The following is a 19,147-nucleotide window of genomic DNA, read 5'->3' on the forward strand; positions in this document are numbered from 1 at the left end:
ATTTTAGGGGATTTTAACGCCAGAGTAGGATTACTGCCAGATTTTATTGACAATGATTTCTCAAATCATATACCAGTTCCACCAGGATATTCTGTTGATACACATCTTAATCGCTGCAATATGGATAAGATCGAAAATAAGTATGGTAGAAACCTCATAGATTTATGTAAAACCACAAATACAAGAATTATGAATGGTAGACTACCTGGAGATATTTGTGGAAAATTTACATGTTACCACTGGAATGGAAACAGTGTAGTAGATTATGGTCTTGCAACAACAGACATCATCGATAATTTTGAGTATTTTAAAATACACAATTTCACAATTTTCTCAGATCACTGTCAAATTTCTACTCTTCTCAAACTACAAATTTAATCCAAGCAGTGTTAAAGATACTGTGAATTTGTTACAAATGCCCCAAAAATGGAAATGGGATAAGTTATGTGTTTTTAATTACACGGATAGATTAGCATCAGATGAGCTACAAAAAGATTTTGCAGAATTTTTGAATACTAATATTGGTAATAACAAATCTGACATTAACTCAGCCACTAAGCATTTTAATGACATTTTAGATAAAGCCTGCAGTGGAATTTTCAATAGACAAAAGCGAGAAAGAAAATTTAAAGAGGAAGAAATCAAAATGGTTTGACAAAAACTGTGATGCAGCAAAAGGGACCTAATAGCAACAGCAAAACTATTAAATAAAGCTCCATATGACAGTCAGTTAAAAATTATCTATTACACAAAGAAAAAGAAGTTTAAAAACTTGTTAAAAATAAGAAATTGCAATTCTGGCAAAACAACTTAGACAAACTAAACAGTCTACATGCCAACAATTCACATGATATGTGGAAATTGATCAAGTACTTAAAAAATAATGATAAAGATAATAATACTGGAGATTGTGTCTCAGCAGCAACATGGATGGAATTTACAAAAATTCTTGCTCAATTGAAAATGACAGGTATAATGATTTCCAACAGCAAATTATTGATAGTTTAACATCTGAAGAAACTAAGAATCAGGCTAATCAGCAGCTGGATAAGTCAATAACAACTAATGAAGTGTTATCAGCAATTAGAAATTTAAAAAGTAAAAAAGCAGCAGGGATTGATGGGTTTTGTATAGAGTTGTTAAAAACATGGTTCCTCCTTTCTCTGTAAACCCTTAGCTAAATTATTTAATGCAGTTCTAGATACATCCAACTTTCCAGACATCTGGAATACAAGCATTATGACACATTATTTAAAAAAGGAGATAAATATGACCCGAAAAATTATAGGGGCATTTCTGTCGGAAGTTGTGTAGGAAAAGTTTTTTTTACATTCTAAATGAAAGGTTAAATAGTTTTTTAGATGACAATCATATTATACATAATAATCAAGCTGGATTTCGCAAAAACCATCGCACAATAGATCACATATTTACCCTGAAGACAATAATACATAAATATATTAACAATAAAGCAGAACATTTATGTTTGTTTTGTTGACTTTGCTAAGGCTTTCGACTCGGTATGGAGAGTTGGTCTTTTCCATAAACTTCTCAAAAATAACATTAATGGCAATTATACAGACTTATAAACACATGTACACCAACACAAAAATACACATCAAAACAAATAATTTTATCTCGCCCAGCCTGAAAGTTGAAAAAGGAGTAAAACAGGGCTGTGTTCTAAGTCCTAGTCTGTTCAATTTATATGTCAATGACTTGAAAACAAATCTAGACAAAGTAAATACTCAACCACCAGTGTTGAATAATACCCCAGTTAACTCATTATTTTACGCTGATGACCTAGTCTTAATTTCTACTTCAAAAGAAGGTTTGCAAAGGGAGTTAAATACACTACACACATTTTGCTCCAATTGGAAACTTGATGTTAATTTACAGAAAACCCAAGCAATTAATTTTAGTAAATCTCCTTTGGTAGATAAACACTTATTTAACTATGGTAGTACATGCATCAAATCTGTTAAGAGCTATACATACTTAGGACTGACAATTAAATCAAACGGTAGTTTTAGTGACACAATTACAAATTGGCTGATAAAGCAGCAAAATCTTTGTATAGTTTAAAAGGGTTTATTGCACAACAAAAAGATAAAATTTTCCCTACATCTATTCAATGTTTTCATTAAACCTGTTTTACTGTATGGCTCAGAGATTTGGGGACAAGATTTCATGGATTACAAGAAGTGGGATAAATCAGCAATTGAAAAAACTCACCTCAAATTTTGTAAGAACATTGTACAGTGTAATAGACAAGCTTGTAATGCCGCTGTGAGGGGTGAACTAGGACAATTCCCACTTCTACTTGAGATCAAACTTAATATTGTTAAATACTGGCTTCATATCGTACAACTGCCACATTGTAATCTGCTAAAGAAGCTTTTCTGGAGCAAATGGTAAACAACACTAACAATAGATCCTGGTTTAACTGTTTAAGTGCTTTAATTAAAGACAATGGAATGGACTTTCTCCTTGATAAAGCTCCATCACTTAAACACCACAAAGTTATAACTGGTTTAATGAAAACAAATTTAACAAACAATTATGAAGTCTTTTGGAAAAAGTTGATCACTGATGAAAAATAATAAACTAAGAATGTATGCCAAAATAAAACGTAATTTTAGATTAGAACCCTACTTAACACAGTTGCAAGGTGAGAAAAGAAATTGCTCACCAAACTTCGCATTAGCAATCATGATCTAGCAATTGAAAAAGGGAGACACACTGTTCCAAAAACCCCAATTACTGAAAGATACTGCAATCAGTGTAACACCAACAGTATTGAAGATGAAACACACTTTTTATTAGTCTGTCAGAAATACAAAGTCCAAAGAAACGAACTTTTTCAGTAAAATCAATTTCCCAAACGACAATACTGAAAATCAGCTTATTTCTCTACTAACAAAACAAGAGTTATCTTTTAATGAACAACTTGCTGATTATATTTTTACTTTATATAAACAAAGAAATACCTAGTTATATTTATTATTAGCTACTATTATTATACTGTAATACTTTATCTTTATTGAAGAAAATTTTAACTTATTTTTGAATCACACTTTTATTGCCACAAATGTAACGTAAATCCTATATTTACAAGCAAGCAATAAAAATGTTATTATTATTATTATTTTGATGATAACAGGCAGAGCCCATATTTAACCCCAACATGATGGTCAGATAATGCCAAATTTAAGGGGGAAAAGGTGGTTTCAAGGTGCAGTCCTTACAACCTGACGTCTCAACGCTATTTCTGATTTTGAGCTGACACACTTGAAAGGAGTGTTGACGGTGTTGATTGCTACTTTTGGTGGCCACACAAATACAAGCCACATACCACCAAACTGTGCCATGCTATATGCTTACTGGCACTATCTTCAGCATTTACTATCCATCTCAGATTATAAGAATGTCACTGATGAATGTTTAACCTTTGGAACTTGAAATTCTGCGGGCTATCCAGATGCAAACTTCTTTGCAAATGTTGTTGTTTTGGTTTTTTAATTTTATGAGATGTGTAGCTGTAGATGCAGGGTAAAATATTAACCACTGATATTGAAAATAATGTTTTTAAAGTAATTTGAAAAGGCAGTACCACTTTAAGTATTACAGGGAGACAATATTTGAGAGTCTTCTTTGGAAAAAATTTATCAGATTTTCTCCTATATATATTAATTGACAAAGAATTTTTTCAGTACATAGGCATGAATATGCAAGAGTGTGGTACTATTTGAAATGTGTCATCATGATCTTCAGCTCACATAAAATAGAGAGGCAGTTCATGACCTAAGATTTCCCCATGACAAACACTTGTTATGTTTTCACAGTGAAGACCAGAAATCTTCCATTTGTTGTAGATTTTGAAAAGAAAAAAGTATAAAAGATACTATAGAGAACTAAGCAAGCTAATTTGATAGACCATGTTATGTTATATAAACACTAATAATCATAAAAGCTATGTCTATACAGTGTACCTGTAACCTGTGGAATTTCGCCATGTGGTAATTTTAAGTATTGACTGCGGTGGCTATTACTTCAAGTAATAGCCACGGCAGTCCACTCATCAACTTTGAGTGCTACTGGACACTACTTGACCTTGACCTCATAACAGTTTTGGAAAAAATGACAAGATCTCTCTTTTTTTCTCAAAAATAATATTTATGATTTGATCACTGATTCACATGAAGGTAATGAAGACCGGTCCAAAAGCTGTGAAAGTTTTGTGAAATAATTTTGCTGAACTATGATTTCTTTACTGTACCCATTGAATATCCGTTTGTTGTGCGTAGTTGACTTGCTGGATGCATACATTGTACTTTGTGTGCTCACAATGATTCGTATAATAAGGCATTTGAAAGTAATTATTTTTTTGTGCAAGTAATAGTATAGCAATAAGGTTATTCACAAATACATGAAATTATGTCATCGTACATCATATGCTTTTGTATTTTCTTGGGTGCATAGCAAAGAGGACAGTACAATGTATGTCTAATATAAGATACACTCAGACATAAATTATGATGTTTTTAATAACCTATGTCATCAAACAAAGTGTTGACTTCTGTATAGATTCTGTATTGATTGTAATAATGATGAATATGTATGTTTAAATTTTTCAGCTGGAGATTGGCTACAGGGTCCTCATGTTTACGTCTTATACCAGAGCTATGGCATGACAACTCACCAGATTGAAATACTGTTTGTAGCCGGCTTTGGTGCAAGTATGATTTTTGGCACAGTAATTGGATCATTTGCAGACAGATAGTAAGTCAAAGTAGTATCTTGCGGTAAATCCAGCATTTCGCATGAAGTTGGACATGAAACGAGTGACAGTAAATTTTTTCTTACATGATCTTTACCATAAGACTCCTATTTGATCCAGCATAGAAAAATTATAGCTGAAGTCAGACTTTGATACCAAATATTAAATGTATCGTTCATGTACATGTACAATGTACAATGCTATTCCGTAATGATTATTATTGTAACAGTGAGGAACTCACTTTCCTGAACTGAACTTTGACTTGGAGGAGTTTTAGGGATGTACATTGTACATTGGTGTTTTGTGCTGAAAAGACCAAAAAATGCCAAAGGCATTTTGTATGTTCACTTTCATAAATTCACGTTATGAATAAAGTAAATTTGTAATGTACTGTATATAAAGAAGGAATATGTTAGAAAAGTCTATGCACAGCCCGTACTGGTATTTCATCAGACCATACTGAATTGGCCTTCTGGACTTGGTGTGCCCAATTTTCAGTTTACTTGTACCAGAGTACATAGCTGTTGGCTACATGTAGAATACCACATGTTCTGGGAAAGAAAACCCTCAAGGTCTGTCATAATTTATCCTGAATGATCGCCTGCCCTTTGTAGGTTGTGGGTCAACAACTCTGTCTACACACATGTACATTGTACATTTTCTGAAACCATGGATCATAATGTGAATGTGCGTGCATGTAACATGTACCTTTCAAAAAAGGAAAAGTCTTCATGTCTGTACCCTTTTAGAAAAATCTAATGATCAATTGAGCATGAAAAAAATTGACGTTCATTTGCCATATGAATTGGAACAGTAGCTTCAAAAGAGATGGATTCACTCAACATGAAACTATGGGACACTTATTGAACAAAGTAGCCGCTACAGTAATGCCCACAGATGAGTTTCTATGGAAATTGCAATATGGTTTCTCATAATGAGTAATTCTGATAATGATATGGTTTTGGTATGGCTTTAATGTTTCCATGGAAATGTTCATATGATTCTCATGTCATGATATATTTCCATGGTAATGACAGTACATTTGTGATTCTCGTTTCCATGGTAACTATATGAGTCAAGATTTCAGAATGTTTTCACTGTAATTTCATCCACATTGCTGATGATGTCAGTTTCTTTTATAATTTAAGGCGATACTGAAGGATTCAAATTGCTAAGCAACGGTTGCTAAGGGTGATTTCCAAAATCAATCAAAATGCAAAGTTTTCATGGTTTTCTTTGCATAATAAAGATTTATAGAACCGCACAATTCTAAAAGACGCAGGTTTGTCACGCAATTGGTCAGTGACGTCACACATATACAAATTTTCTCAGCTCTATTTTTTAAACGTTTCAGCTCCTACAAATTTGCACCAAATCTTCCAAAATTTCAGAATGTAACAAATGAGATGTACCTGTTTATAGTCCCTAGCATGGATTAGGTTATCTGTTTGAGTACAAACAAATTTTGAACAGGAAAATATCTACTGTGTCATTTTGTGAAATTTGGAAGGGTTTTACAGCGGTATCTCATAAACGGTCCAGAATTTTTAGAAACGCATGCTTATCTATATTCTCATCTATGACTTCAATAATCCTACCAAAAATAAGCTAAATTGGTTTACAATTGAGAGAGTTGGAAGATTTTATGCATTTTCAAAATACCAGGAGTCGAAAATCCATAGAAAACAACTGAACGGTAAGATTTTGCACATGCAAAAGTGCACGTTTTGAATGTTGCCAGCGATAGCAACCAACACGTGCTCTGAATCCTTCGGTATTGCCTTAAGATTTATCTACCTTTGCTAATGACATCATGATGTGCTAATTGTAATTTATTTTCTCTCTGTTATCAGTGGTCGACGTGCCAACTGTATCCTCTATGGAATTATGTATGGCCTGGCCTGTATCACCAAGCATTTCCCAAATTTTCATATATTGATGATTGGAAGGTTACTTGGGGGTACTGCCACTTCCATACTCTTCAGTGCCTTTGAATCCTGGTTGGTTTATGAACATAATGCAGTAAGTGATCAATGTTTTGCACATTGCATGATATGAAATATTGATATTTCTCAAGCTAGATATCGCTCGTTCTGATATGTTTGCTTGCATACATTGTGTAGTCTATTGGTATGTTTCTGACAAAGAAGAAATATGTGTACCAGTATATTGTAAATGCAATGTCCTTGTTCTTTTTTAGGAAGTTTAAATTTTTTATTGTCCTTGATTTGTGTATTTGTCTGTACAGAATGTGTCTTGTAAAACTTTTCTGTCAGCTTCATCTGTCACTATCAATGATCAAGTCAAGTTGGTTGTTACCGATTCTGCATATTCCATGATGTGTCCCATATAACTTATTTCAACAGAGTTGGCCATTTTAAGACCTCCGGAAATGGAAAAACGCAGTTTTCACTGATTTATTCTAAGATATGACCAGACATGATAGTGAAAGTGTATAAAACTGATCTTTAGGTACCCTAGCCTAGAATCCTATTCGTCCGCTTGCCTCCGTACCTCTGACCCACTCCCCGTCTAGTCTCGTGAGCAGTATTTCAATTAGCTAGAGTCGTAAAAACTGTATAGGTACTCTGATTGCATTGTGGATTTGGAATGACTTGATCTAAAAGGGGTTAGAGGTATACAGTCACCTGTAATCTAAATATGCCCATATATGGTCAATGGGGTGTTCCTTGGTATTAAAAATGTCCATGTGAGGGCGCTGTTTTTAAAAGCGGCCACCCGCTTAAAATGTGTGATTGGTTAGATTTTCTCTTTCTATGGTAACTGTGGCAAAATTGGAACAGGTGACAGTTATACCTTTAAGCCAATATAGACAGCTGCACAGGTATATGTATGATGGCAAAATATTTCACATATTTCAGGCAAAAAATACATAACAAGTGTCACAAAAAAAGTATTAAGGCCCAAAAAAATAAATAGTGCAGTTCCGATAACATGGTTTTCAAAAATAGGGTAGGTACATGTGGGTAGGCTGGGATTTTTTTTCCCAAAATATTTTTATTTTTTAAATATGCATTTTTCAGGGGTTCAGGGCAATCAAACTCTGGCCACAACATTTCCAGAAAAACCTATCATAGCATATAAAGGAATAAAAACATAAAAGACTTCCTTGTTCAAGCAAAAATCAAAATGCAAGGTAACAACCGTTTGATTTTGCAGGTTTTTTCTTTCTTCTTTTTACTTTCACGTTTACGTAGTTCTAATAAGTCTCGGGCCAGCAGGTAAAAAATAGTGTAGGTTGAGTTATCGGAACAATTTTTGCCTAACGTGAGTGCCAAATTGTTGATTCAGGGCAAAAGAGGTAATTCCATGGATACAAGCCCATTAATAAGTAATCCGTGATTGACCTTAAAGCCATATAACTGCCACATCACCACTGAACACATCAATGCCTTTCATAACACAAAGGCTACTTTTGACCATTACACCACTGGATTTTGGTCACACCCAGTTCATTTCTATACCATCGGTCAAGAGAGAGTGAAGGGGTCAATATTGCTCAGTGGAATTATATGACATTGTCCAACATACTAATGTTTTCATCTTTTCAACTTATCAGAACCTCACTCTCTAACCATATGCCCTAATTTTGCCAAATGCGACAGTCATATAATTGTGTTCTGTAAGGCAAACTATTTGATTTATAGGCCATATGTGCATGTGGAAAATTTGAGAAGTGACCATACATGTTCATGTATGTACTAAGTAACCATTTTATGTGAATACAAGTATTGTCAGTACCAATGAAACTATCTTAAAAGTTCAAATTAAATTCAAGCATAGACTTTGTTCTGTAATGCACAAGTGACAACATCTACGTATACAGTGCTGTACCCTTCATACAGACACTCACAAAGCACCCACTCACATGGCCTCTATCACAGTGTTATTTTGGTTCTCTTACAGCGTGGTTTCAGCAGCGATCTTCTCAGTACAGTTTTTTCACATGCAACTTTGGGTAACTCTCTGGCTGCCATAGCAGCAGGCCTCGTTGCTCAAGTGTTTGCCGATCATTTTGGATACGTGTAAGTTGGATTAATCCATTGCAAACTTTTATTAGTGACACGTTGGCACTTTTTGTGATGTTGCAAAGAAGTGATGTAGATGAGGATAGTGCTGACTCTGTGAAATCTAGAACAGGGAATCTGAGAAAAAAACTGGCTGTCAGTGTTTGTGAATGTCTATTGGTGTACATTGTACATGTATGTTGGAGTTTGGTGAAAAACGTAGGAAATTAAAATCTTGAGCCAGTGTTTGTTTCCTGTGGTAGATGTTTGTTGATTCTCATAGGAATGTCACTTATAATGACGTATCAGAGGATCAACATAGTGAAGTAACTGTCTTTCCCAAACTACAGAGATATTCACCAAAGCTTAGTAAACATGGCATATATCAACAGCATAAAAAATTTTTTTTGCAGAACAGCTGCCAGCTAATAATACTTGAAAGATCATTTCTTGCGTTTGCTTAATTGACATCACTACCGGTAAAGAGAAATACATGTAGGAATTTTTTACAGCAGATCATAGTACCATATGTACCTATGGCTTTCAAAACAGCATGAAAAATATTGACAGTCATTATATCGACCTAGATATTCATTCTTCATGCTTAAATCAACATTGCTTTGTGAAAGAAACCTGTTCCATAATGTTTGTACAGTGTCATACAGGACTGATCGAAGGAATACTATTCTAAAGTAAAGTGTATATTTTTGATCGAATCATTAAGAAGCTTCAAAACCAGGCACATTTTGCATGCACATTTTGTAAAGGCATATACCAAAGTTATCTGAAAAAAATTTGTAAGCATGTTTCCGATGAAAGCTCAAGGTGACCTATGCTCTTAACAGGTTTGAAACTGCCTAAATTGTATGTGAAAATCGTTGTAAAAGGCATGTACATTATATGTTTGACAAATTTCTATCCAAAATATCAGAAATAATGAAGTGCTTAAATTTCTTGGTATTTTCTATGATTGAAATGTTTATTGTCAAGTGTTTTAGATGACACATATCTGGTAGCAAGTTTATGGATTGTTGGTATGTGCTGTGAGAAATCATGGGATTATTTACAACCCATGAAACTTTATGTCTCGATTATTTTTTTGAAATATAGAACAACTCAAAGTAAAATTAAAATGTGCAACATTTCAATTAGACAGACATGTAGAAATATAGAAATTACTGCAAAACTTGATAGGTTTAGCATGTTACACGTACACACCTGTCTAATACCAAATGTTCTGCTGCATGCAGGCAGTAATCTCTGATAAAAACAGCATCTGTTCCATCAGATTACTATGTGCACACTGTTAAAGTTGCTGTTTTCAGGTTATGGCTTGGTCTTTCATTCTTGAAAAAAGAAATTTTTGAATGTTGTCTTTTTTCCCTATTTACAGTGACATAGCATTGAAATACATGCAGTTACATTCACTGCAATAGCCCTTATGAAGTATTCACAGTAAATGAATGTGTTCAAGCAAATACAAAAACCCAATCATGTGAAAGCAGGTTTTTTACCCCATTTAACAAAATGTAATGAATATTTTCATTTGGTATTATTGTTCATATGCCAGTAAAAAGAGCAGGATACAGGAAATACTGGTCATCAGAAAAACTTGAGAAAAAAAGAGCAGTGAATTCCCCTTAAAATGCGTCTTTTTAGATATGATGTGGATAGTTCTTGTATTTATTAGTTACAGTATGTTTGGAAAATTTCATGGATACTCCCAGCATTTTTCACTCCCATTGACAGGAATATTGTAACATTTGCACATGTGTAAACATGCTAGATTTTATCCATGTAGCGAAATTAAAAAAAAAATACTGATAATACATTCATGTAGTGTAGTTGCATTTTATCACTAATAGGATCATAGGGAACAGCTTGATTCCTTGGAATTTAACAGGTGATTAAAGGTAAATGAACATATACCTGCAGAGATGCTCTGTAACAGTGGATTAACATGCACATGACAAACAACATTTACTGCATTTGACATCAGACCCACATCTTCATTCAAAAATTTAAACGTGAAAAAAATCCAATGATCAGAAGTAATTATAATAAAATTTGAACTTGCCCAAAACATGAAAGTCACTGGAATAGGTTGTTTGAAGGTGAGTAAGGTTTTTAAACAACAAATATTTCAGATTTAATATTGCGCATGTACAGTTTCCTTGGCATAGTGTTGGTATATAGTGCAATAGGGATAAATTTTCACGCATTAAATGAAAATGAGTTTTTATTGCTGTGCATGTGTTTTAGTTGCCAGGGCTCCTTATTAGTGGATGGAAAAATTTGTAATGAGCACACGTATTTGTACATTTTGTTCATTGTACATCTTTATTCCTTTACAGGGCACCATTTGACGTATCCTTTACTGTTCTCATGATCATGTGTTTCTGTATTGTGACCACATGGACTGAAAATTATGGCGATGTCAATGTAAGCGTGGGCACTTCCATGAAGAGCGCCCTCAAACTCATCAAGGAAGGTATAACATCAATCTTTTACATCTTCCAGTGATTTTTGAGGTCATACCATGTGAGAACGGAATGCATCACAAATTTAATGTTGATTGAAACTGAGTACTCTAAGTCTTGCCTCAAAATTAATCACTCCTCTTTAAAACTTCTGATTTTAATGCCACTCGAAGCTACATTCCATGGATTTTTGAAAGGTGAAATTTTTTTTCAGATAGGAACTTCTGTTACAACTCACCTGTAATATGAACAGGTTTGAAGGAGTTTATTTGAAAAGTATGAAATCTCTGAAGATAAATTTCATGAGTAGTGCCCATTCATTTGTGTAGCAATATTTCAATACTATCATTATACAACCGCAACCAGAAAGAGATCTTTTTTCCACTTGAACCTAGCATTCTCTCAATGTTATGTCATATATCACACAGTAACATCCAAACATTCATTATCACAGATCGCAAAGTGTTGTGCCTTGGTTTGATTCAGTCACTCTTTGAAGGAGCCATGTACACATTTGTCTTGGAATGGACACCAGCGTTAACACCGCCTGATACGGGAGATTCACCAGCTGGAATGAAAGTACCAGAAGATGAGGAAGAAATTCACAAAAATAGTATACCCCATGGATGGATATTTGCTGACTTTATGGTATGTGTTGTGATCATTGAAAATGTAAGAATGATGAAGCAGGGAGTTTGGGTGCTAGGACAGGATACTTAATATAATGTGTGATAATGATCATTAATCTCAGGTGCACAACTGTTCCTATTGCTGTTCTTAATCGGTTAACAGTACCAATACACGGTAGTGCTGTGGTATACAAACACAAAACTGCTTCCATGTAATATTCACAGTAAGGTAGTTAGCACCTTGAAAATGAAAGACTTAAAGTTTTGCTTAAATTTTCCTCCAGCAAACTTTCAATCACTCTCTTTTAAAAAGCGCATAAAAATTGTGGATCGCCTTCCAAATTGTGGCACTAGCGAAAGCCATTACCCAATATTTACTGATATTTTAAATTCAAAATGGCTGCCATGCCTGTGTTATCTCCAGAGTTTCACAAAAGTAAGCCAGTGAAAACTTCACTTACTGCAAGCTTCAAAATAAACCTCCTCAAGTTGGTAGACCAAAACAGAATTGTGAAAGTTTTAGGAGTCCAAATATGTGTCCAGAGATGCATTCTACCATAAAATATATTCATTTTTGTGTTGTGAAGAAAACTAAACAGAACTGTGTTGTCATTGACGATTCCTATTACCCCAGAAAGATTCTAGCCAGACACCATTTTCTTAATGTAGGTAGATTGTCTCTGACAGATTTCTGCTCATTTTAATCTCACTTAAAGTTCAAAATATGATGCTTTTTTTCTCCTGTTTTCAAAACACATGGATGAAAGTACTGGTTTTTGATATCGAGATTTTCAGTTAAGCTATTTCCAACATCATAAGTAAATGTAATATTGACAGTATTAGTACCTGATCAACTGTAACTATCCATGATGCTTCCAAAAATATTATGATTAATTTTGTGAGTATTTCGCTTTTCACAGATAGCTTAAATGTCTTGTCAATGTTCTGGAAAAAATATTTGAAAGTAAATAAAATTATTGATTTTCTCTATTTTTCACTTTTCCCAGGTTGCTGTGATGATTGGTTCTGCTATTTTTAAAATTTTATGCAAATATGCATCTCCGGAATCCTTCATGAGAATTGTCCTGTTTCTTTCATCAATTTCATTATTAATGCCAATAATTGTGCCTGGGGTGAGTATATCGATCATGTCTTGGCACTCATGGATGTTCTACAAACCGTTTTGTTTTCGAGAGCAGAGACACGTTCACAGAGTTAGTATTTTTGAGTATTTGATGAATTTGTATCACAAACATCAACTATGGTTGTAAACATCAGTGGTACTTTGCTGTACTGGGCAAGTACAGCCATGAGTAAATTGATTGTGCTAGTCTGAAAAGTACATACTGGTACCAGAATTGATAGAATAGCTGGTGCAATTTACAAGCCTACCAAATGCTTTATTCACACACAACTAAATGAAAAGTAATTCAAGAACGACACAACACAATTAAGGATGACATTATTTAATACCCCAAAACTACCAGTACATGTACTTGCAAGAGCTGGAACTGTCCAATACACTATTTTTGTGAGAATTTCCAATATGATGCTGTATACCTTTTGTGTAATTTTGGTTGTACATTTATCCAATGAAGAGGTGTATACTATAGTACTGTATACCTTTGGATCTAATGATGGAATATTTCAAAACGTGCTAGCCAATTTGGGTCTAAATAAGGTCAGAATAAGTGTCATGGTACCACTGACTTAGACCCACAGAAGTCAACATGAATGTGAACATTTATCATCCTGCCCTCATGCAAAACAAATTGATTAATATGCTATTTTTTAAAACCAAGTGAATATAAAGAATGGCTCTCTTTTCCCTGACTAATCAATCGGTCATGACTTGGTCACATACGTCACATTCTTTAAAGAGAGAAAATCTCATAATGGCAACTAAATTGTGTAGTTTGCAAGTGTTAAATTTGATAAATTTGATCTCAGCAGTTTAGTGACTGGTACAGTATTTGTATTTTATAATAATGAAATGTTTCTGTGTTTGATAAGATATTGATTTTAGTCAACTGAAAGATGTAAATCACTCTATCAATATGAAAAAGGTGTTTGTTTCAATGTATCCCATTGTCTCATTGATATTATAACCAGTAGCCTTTGTTAGTACCATGTCATTAAAGTTGATTATGGACTCATATAATGTTACTATGATTATCTTCCTCAACAGAACCAGGCATTAATCTTTGCAGGGTTCATTGTCTTTGAGATTTGTGTTGGCATTTTCTGGCCAGCAATGGGAACGATGAGAAGTATGTATGTACCAGAAGCAAGTAAGTTGCATATAGTTTTTCTTTACCCCAATACTAATTACACAGTCATCTTTACCAATACAACTGTACAATTGAAATACAGGAAGATGCATGGCAATTTGTCAGACATTTAATTTAGGGATCCATGTGAAAATATACATCTGTAACCTCGCACTGTTATGTCCCTAGGCTGTGGAGAGGCAGATGCAGGGATTTTACTATGGTTTGTAAATTGGCTAATTTCCATCATGTGTCTATGGCAAGTAACACCTCATGAATGTGGATGTCATCAGTTTTGTTATATTGCCTCAGCTATGTACAAGTATGTGATTGTCCAGAATTTTTATCCAGGATAGGTACCACTCTAGTTAAGACTTGCACGGCATTAAGCTGTGACATATGTGTAAAATGTATGCAAAGCTACTTTATTGTTAGAGCCCATCTGCCATAGTATGACAAGAGATATTACGGTACAGCTGTCTCCTAAAGAACAGAAGCAACAGATTCATATCTGACGTACAGACAGACTCAAAACATTACTGATTAGTTTAAGTTACGGTAGTGGAAGGTTTCCATCTATTCAAAAAGATTTTAATCAATATCAGATTAAGTGTTGAAGGGATCAATAGATTTGAGTTTAAATTTTACGACTTTATCCTAAATTTTTCATACTTTCCCTTAGATGATAGCTTTTGCTTATGCATGACCTGGTTTGATTTTTTTTATTTTCAATTTTTGCCAGTTGGTGCATTGTAAAAATAATGCGCTGTTGGCATGACAACACTGACTTCGTTGAAACCTCCTTACAATACGATGTTTGTAGATACATGTACATGTACTGGTAATGTGAATTTGATTTGTGGAAAGAACTATGTTTCTCGAGATACCTTTGCGTAAAAAATCTGAAAATGCTGTTGGTTTCCTCATCTGGCCCAAGGTTAAGTTCTAGCCCTGTAAGGATAATGACAATTATGACTGTCGTTGCTGTTGGTTTGGGCATGTATTTTGATGCTTGCCATATTGTGTCATAAATCTACATATCACACTACTTTAATATGGCATTGTCTCTTTATAACATTTTTCATACAACTCATTTTGGTGCCAACATGCAATATTTGACCCCAAAAATATGGTTGAATTATTTGAAATTGAGAAAAAAGACATGGCTTCAGGGTGCAACTCTCAAAATCCAACATTTCATGACCATTTTCTGAATAACAGACAATGTCACTTGAATAGCATGTGTGACGCAAAATTAGTCCAAATGTGCATATAGCTTTGTACTGTTTGAGGCTCTGAAATAAATAAGATATCCCTCTCTCTGTTTCAGCTCGTTCAACTGTCATGAATCTGTTTCGAATACCTTTGAATATGATTGTTATCGTTATACTTCTTCAAGTAAGTATATCAACACTTTGACGATGTCCTTCCAGGAGAGAATCATTGATTAGCACAGCTTCTTAAAGACCATGTTGTACTTTGGAAACTCATCAACTTTGGGAAATACTGATTGAGTGAGTTCAGAAGAAAGTTTGGGTCTATTCGGAAGTGCTTCAGATTATAATAGGATGTTGTTGAAATGACATCATAAACCAACTTCTAATAATAAACTTGGAAACCAGTTTTTCAATGTTTCAAAAAATATACAAAGCATCCCAAGCAGATACAATGCTAATAAAAGTTTCCAGATACAATGCTATATAAAAGTTTCCAGATACAATGCTAATAAAAGTTTCCAGATACAATGCTATATAAAAGTTTCTTCATTTAACCAACAGGATTTGCCAATGGTCATCATATTCAGATGTTGTGTGGCTTTCTTATTGGTTGCATGTGTTGCTCAGCAAGTATTATTCAGGTAAGATAAATATCATCCCACTCTATTGATAAGATTCCACCACATCTATTCCATGGTATATGTACGATTCTTATTTAGGTAGTAATTACTGTAGTAAAATTTCTATACACCAAATGCTTCTATGATAGTGATCTCTTTATACCTAGGACCTGCCTCACTTGAACTCTTGTCCTATCAACAAAATTACCTGAATTTTGAACTTACTAAAGAGTAGAAATAATAGTGTCTCCAGTTTTTGAAAGTCACGTTTTTTCTTTTCATGTGAGTTCATTCTGTGAAACTATTTAATCCATGATATTCCTAAACTACTGGTGTGTATTAAAGAAAGTTTGACAATGATGTTAAAGAACAATATTCAACGTGCTTCCTTGCACTCTCATTGAGTTCTTCTTGTCTGATATCAACTATGGTATTGTTCATTAAATATACCAAAATGTAAAACTGTTTACTTTGGCAAAAATGCTGACCCAAACTAGATGTTCTGTTATCAACATCTGATACAAATGCAGAGATAACATGACCATCTCCTGTACCTCAAAGCACTGTAAACTGGCCCTGATTGTTTAGCTAACATGAAAGTTATTATGTAGACATTTGTCACTCTGCTCTTGGTGTGGAAATGCCCCTATGTATAGCTACCTTAATTCTTAAATATTATACAAACCCAAAGGTTAATGAAAATAAATGTTTACTTAATCACTGTCCATCAAACACAGTTTTTGTATGCATGATGAATGGCATGAAAGTTAATGCATGATGTTAATTTTCAACAATATTTCATTCCATAATGATCTCATGAGCTAAATATATTCCACTAATTGTTCACATCTGTTCTTGCATCAATAAAACTTATCAAATCCTCTGGCTATCCATTTTTCATTTTAAATAAATAAGCTTAATGGTACATCCCACAACTGCCGTTAGAGTATCAGCAAACAAATTTATGGTAAATAAATGACATATGAAATGAAAACTCCATTTTGTATTTTCATAAAATTCTATGTTGATAAGATCCACGTTATATTCTTTAGAATGAATGCATCATATCGCACAAATGCAAATGATCGCTTGAATCCTTGGTCCTTGATCTATATAAATTGTACCTTTCTCCAATGATTTAAATGAATATAGGTAAAAAAGTTAGCATCACCTGTGTTAGGTTAACTCTAATTTGTGATTACTTTTATTCATTTTGAATAATTTTTTCCAGTATGTTTACAGAGAAGGGCAATGGATAAACTGTCATTATCATTTTGTGAAAGTGATGACCGTGATTTCAAACATTGTGTTGTGCAAGTGAAAATTCTGATTCACAAATGTTGACTCTGTGCAGAAAATTTGCTTAAAAAACCTTCACACAGCATCAAAAAAAAGCACAAGACTTTAAATTAAATGGTTGTTTTCTGAATAATGGCCACATATATAAATCACTTTTTCTGTCGATTAAATGTTTGTATTCATCTATCAGTATCTGACCAAGGAAATTGAAAGTTATTTCTACATTTGTCACTCTCTGTACAATGTTTGCAGCAGTTACTAAGGCCATGATTTGTTTGTAGATTACAAGGCTGAACGGCAGTATTTTGTTTTTTTGAACCGCATATTTTTCTATTGTTCAGCAATGTGTAAATTGAAACATGACCTTTAGATGTCTGGGTCAAAGGTTATTACTTCAGTGTCAGGTTTTTGAATTGTGTCCACCAACATTATCTAAAACCACAGATATTACAGTAACAGCAGATACACTTCTACAACAATAATCAAAGGAAGCACAATATCTGGTCAAAGTCCTTTACCTTATTACCATATGATATCAGGGTTACTGTTTTGATTTAGATTTATCTGTTTTGAAGCCATGCCAATATATGGCAAGAAATGTTTTGAGGTCAAAATTTCAGAGATATCTTTTCATTTTGGAAAACTTAGCTTGTTTTAATTCTGAGCATGGCTCAACCATATGTGTGAGATGAATTTATTCATATATATGAGTAACTGGTTTTTGGTTCTCTATGTGAAATATTGGAATTCAGGATTACGTAGATCATACAGTCACTCTGACAGAACCATCCCGTTCGGTCAAATACTCTTTCCATACATTAACTCCCTCTAATAGAGTAGTAAGGTGTGTACAACACTCTGAATTGTCATGGAGAATAGGTCATGTGAATTTAGTCACTCCAATAATTTCTGGTGGCGTTCTAGATTAATTATATTTTATTGTGGTGTTTACTATGACCACTGATTAATCAAAAGGTTAGGTAATTTTCCATGTAATTGCCCACCTGTGACATAAAATATAGAAAGGAGATTTATGGGATTTTAAAATCACACAATGTAATTTACATGTGCCTTTATGCTTTGAAAATGTTCACAGTGCATGAAAGTGGTCATTAGAGGGATATGGAATGAGCTGTGTTTATCAAGTCTGTCTTGTGCATTGAATGTTTCCTGAGATGACCGCTAGTACAACCAAACCTCATACTTTGATTTTTATCTGAATAGTTTCAAAGAGTTCACTTAACTTTTTGATCATCAGTAATTTAAAAAATTGCATGGCAAACAAAAACTAAGGGCATTATACCTCAAACCTCTCCCATCCCCTAAACCAAAGTTTGGAAGTTGGAAATTATGATCCTTGTACCTGTAATTTCCTCCAAACATGATAAACTGGTGAAACAGGTTGTTAGAAGTTGAAACTACTTCATATACTTTTTTTAAACAACATATTTTTCAGAATGTCAACTTATATGTAATATCATGCATATACTGCACAGTTTGCGTAGTGTAACCAATGCATGTAGTTAGTACAAAACCCTTCACTCTATAATGTATTGAGTTTTGTTGGTCATGCATGTCTGTCAATTATCCACAGCCCATTACCGGTATTTGTGTCAGTACATTCACAGTATATAGTAGTCAATTCACCATCTCTGTATATCATTGTTTTAAATTGTCAGGTCCCACCCCTACATGCCAAAATCAGTTGTTTTCCACTCTGATACAGAAGACATTGCATTTTAACTTTATCTGTAGTACCATGTAGTACCATCTGTAATACCATTGTGCACATAAATATCATATCAGTGTACCCATGTACAGGGC

General features: G+C 33.9%; 1 protein-coding gene across 2 annotated transcripts in view; it reads left to right on the forward strand.

Annotated features, from left to right (window-relative positions):
* The window catches only part of LOC139134659 (molybdate-anion transporter-like), a 29,984-nt gene that overhangs the window by 3,145 nt on the left and 7,692 nt on the right, over window positions 1–19,147 (forward strand). For both annotated transcript variants that reach the window (XM_070701626.1, XM_070701625.1), the window contains exons 2-10: window positions 4,638–4,782; window positions 6,634–6,802; window positions 8,708–8,826; window positions 11,163–11,299; window positions 11,743–11,936; window positions 12,925–13,050; window positions 14,106–14,208; window positions 15,518–15,585; window positions 15,966–16,045. In XM_070701626.1, the coding sequence (XP_070557727.1) occupies window positions 4,638–4,782; window positions 6,634–6,802; window positions 8,708–8,826; window positions 11,163–11,299; window positions 11,743–11,936; window positions 12,925–13,050; window positions 14,106–14,208; window positions 15,518–15,585; window positions 15,966–16,045 (1,141 nt within the window). The remainder of the gene's footprint in view (window positions 1–4,637; window positions 4,783–6,633; window positions 6,803–8,707; window positions 8,827–11,162; window positions 11,300–11,742; window positions 11,937–12,924; window positions 13,051–14,105; window positions 14,209–15,517; window positions 15,586–15,965; window positions 16,046–19,147) is intronic.

This window comes from Ptychodera flava, chromosome 6 (genome assembly GCF_041260155.1).
Source record: "Ptychodera flava strain L36383 chromosome 6, AS_Pfla_20210202, whole genome shotgun sequence".
Lineage (NCBI taxonomy): Eukaryota > Metazoa > Hemichordata > Enteropneusta > Ptychoderidae > Ptychodera > Ptychodera flava.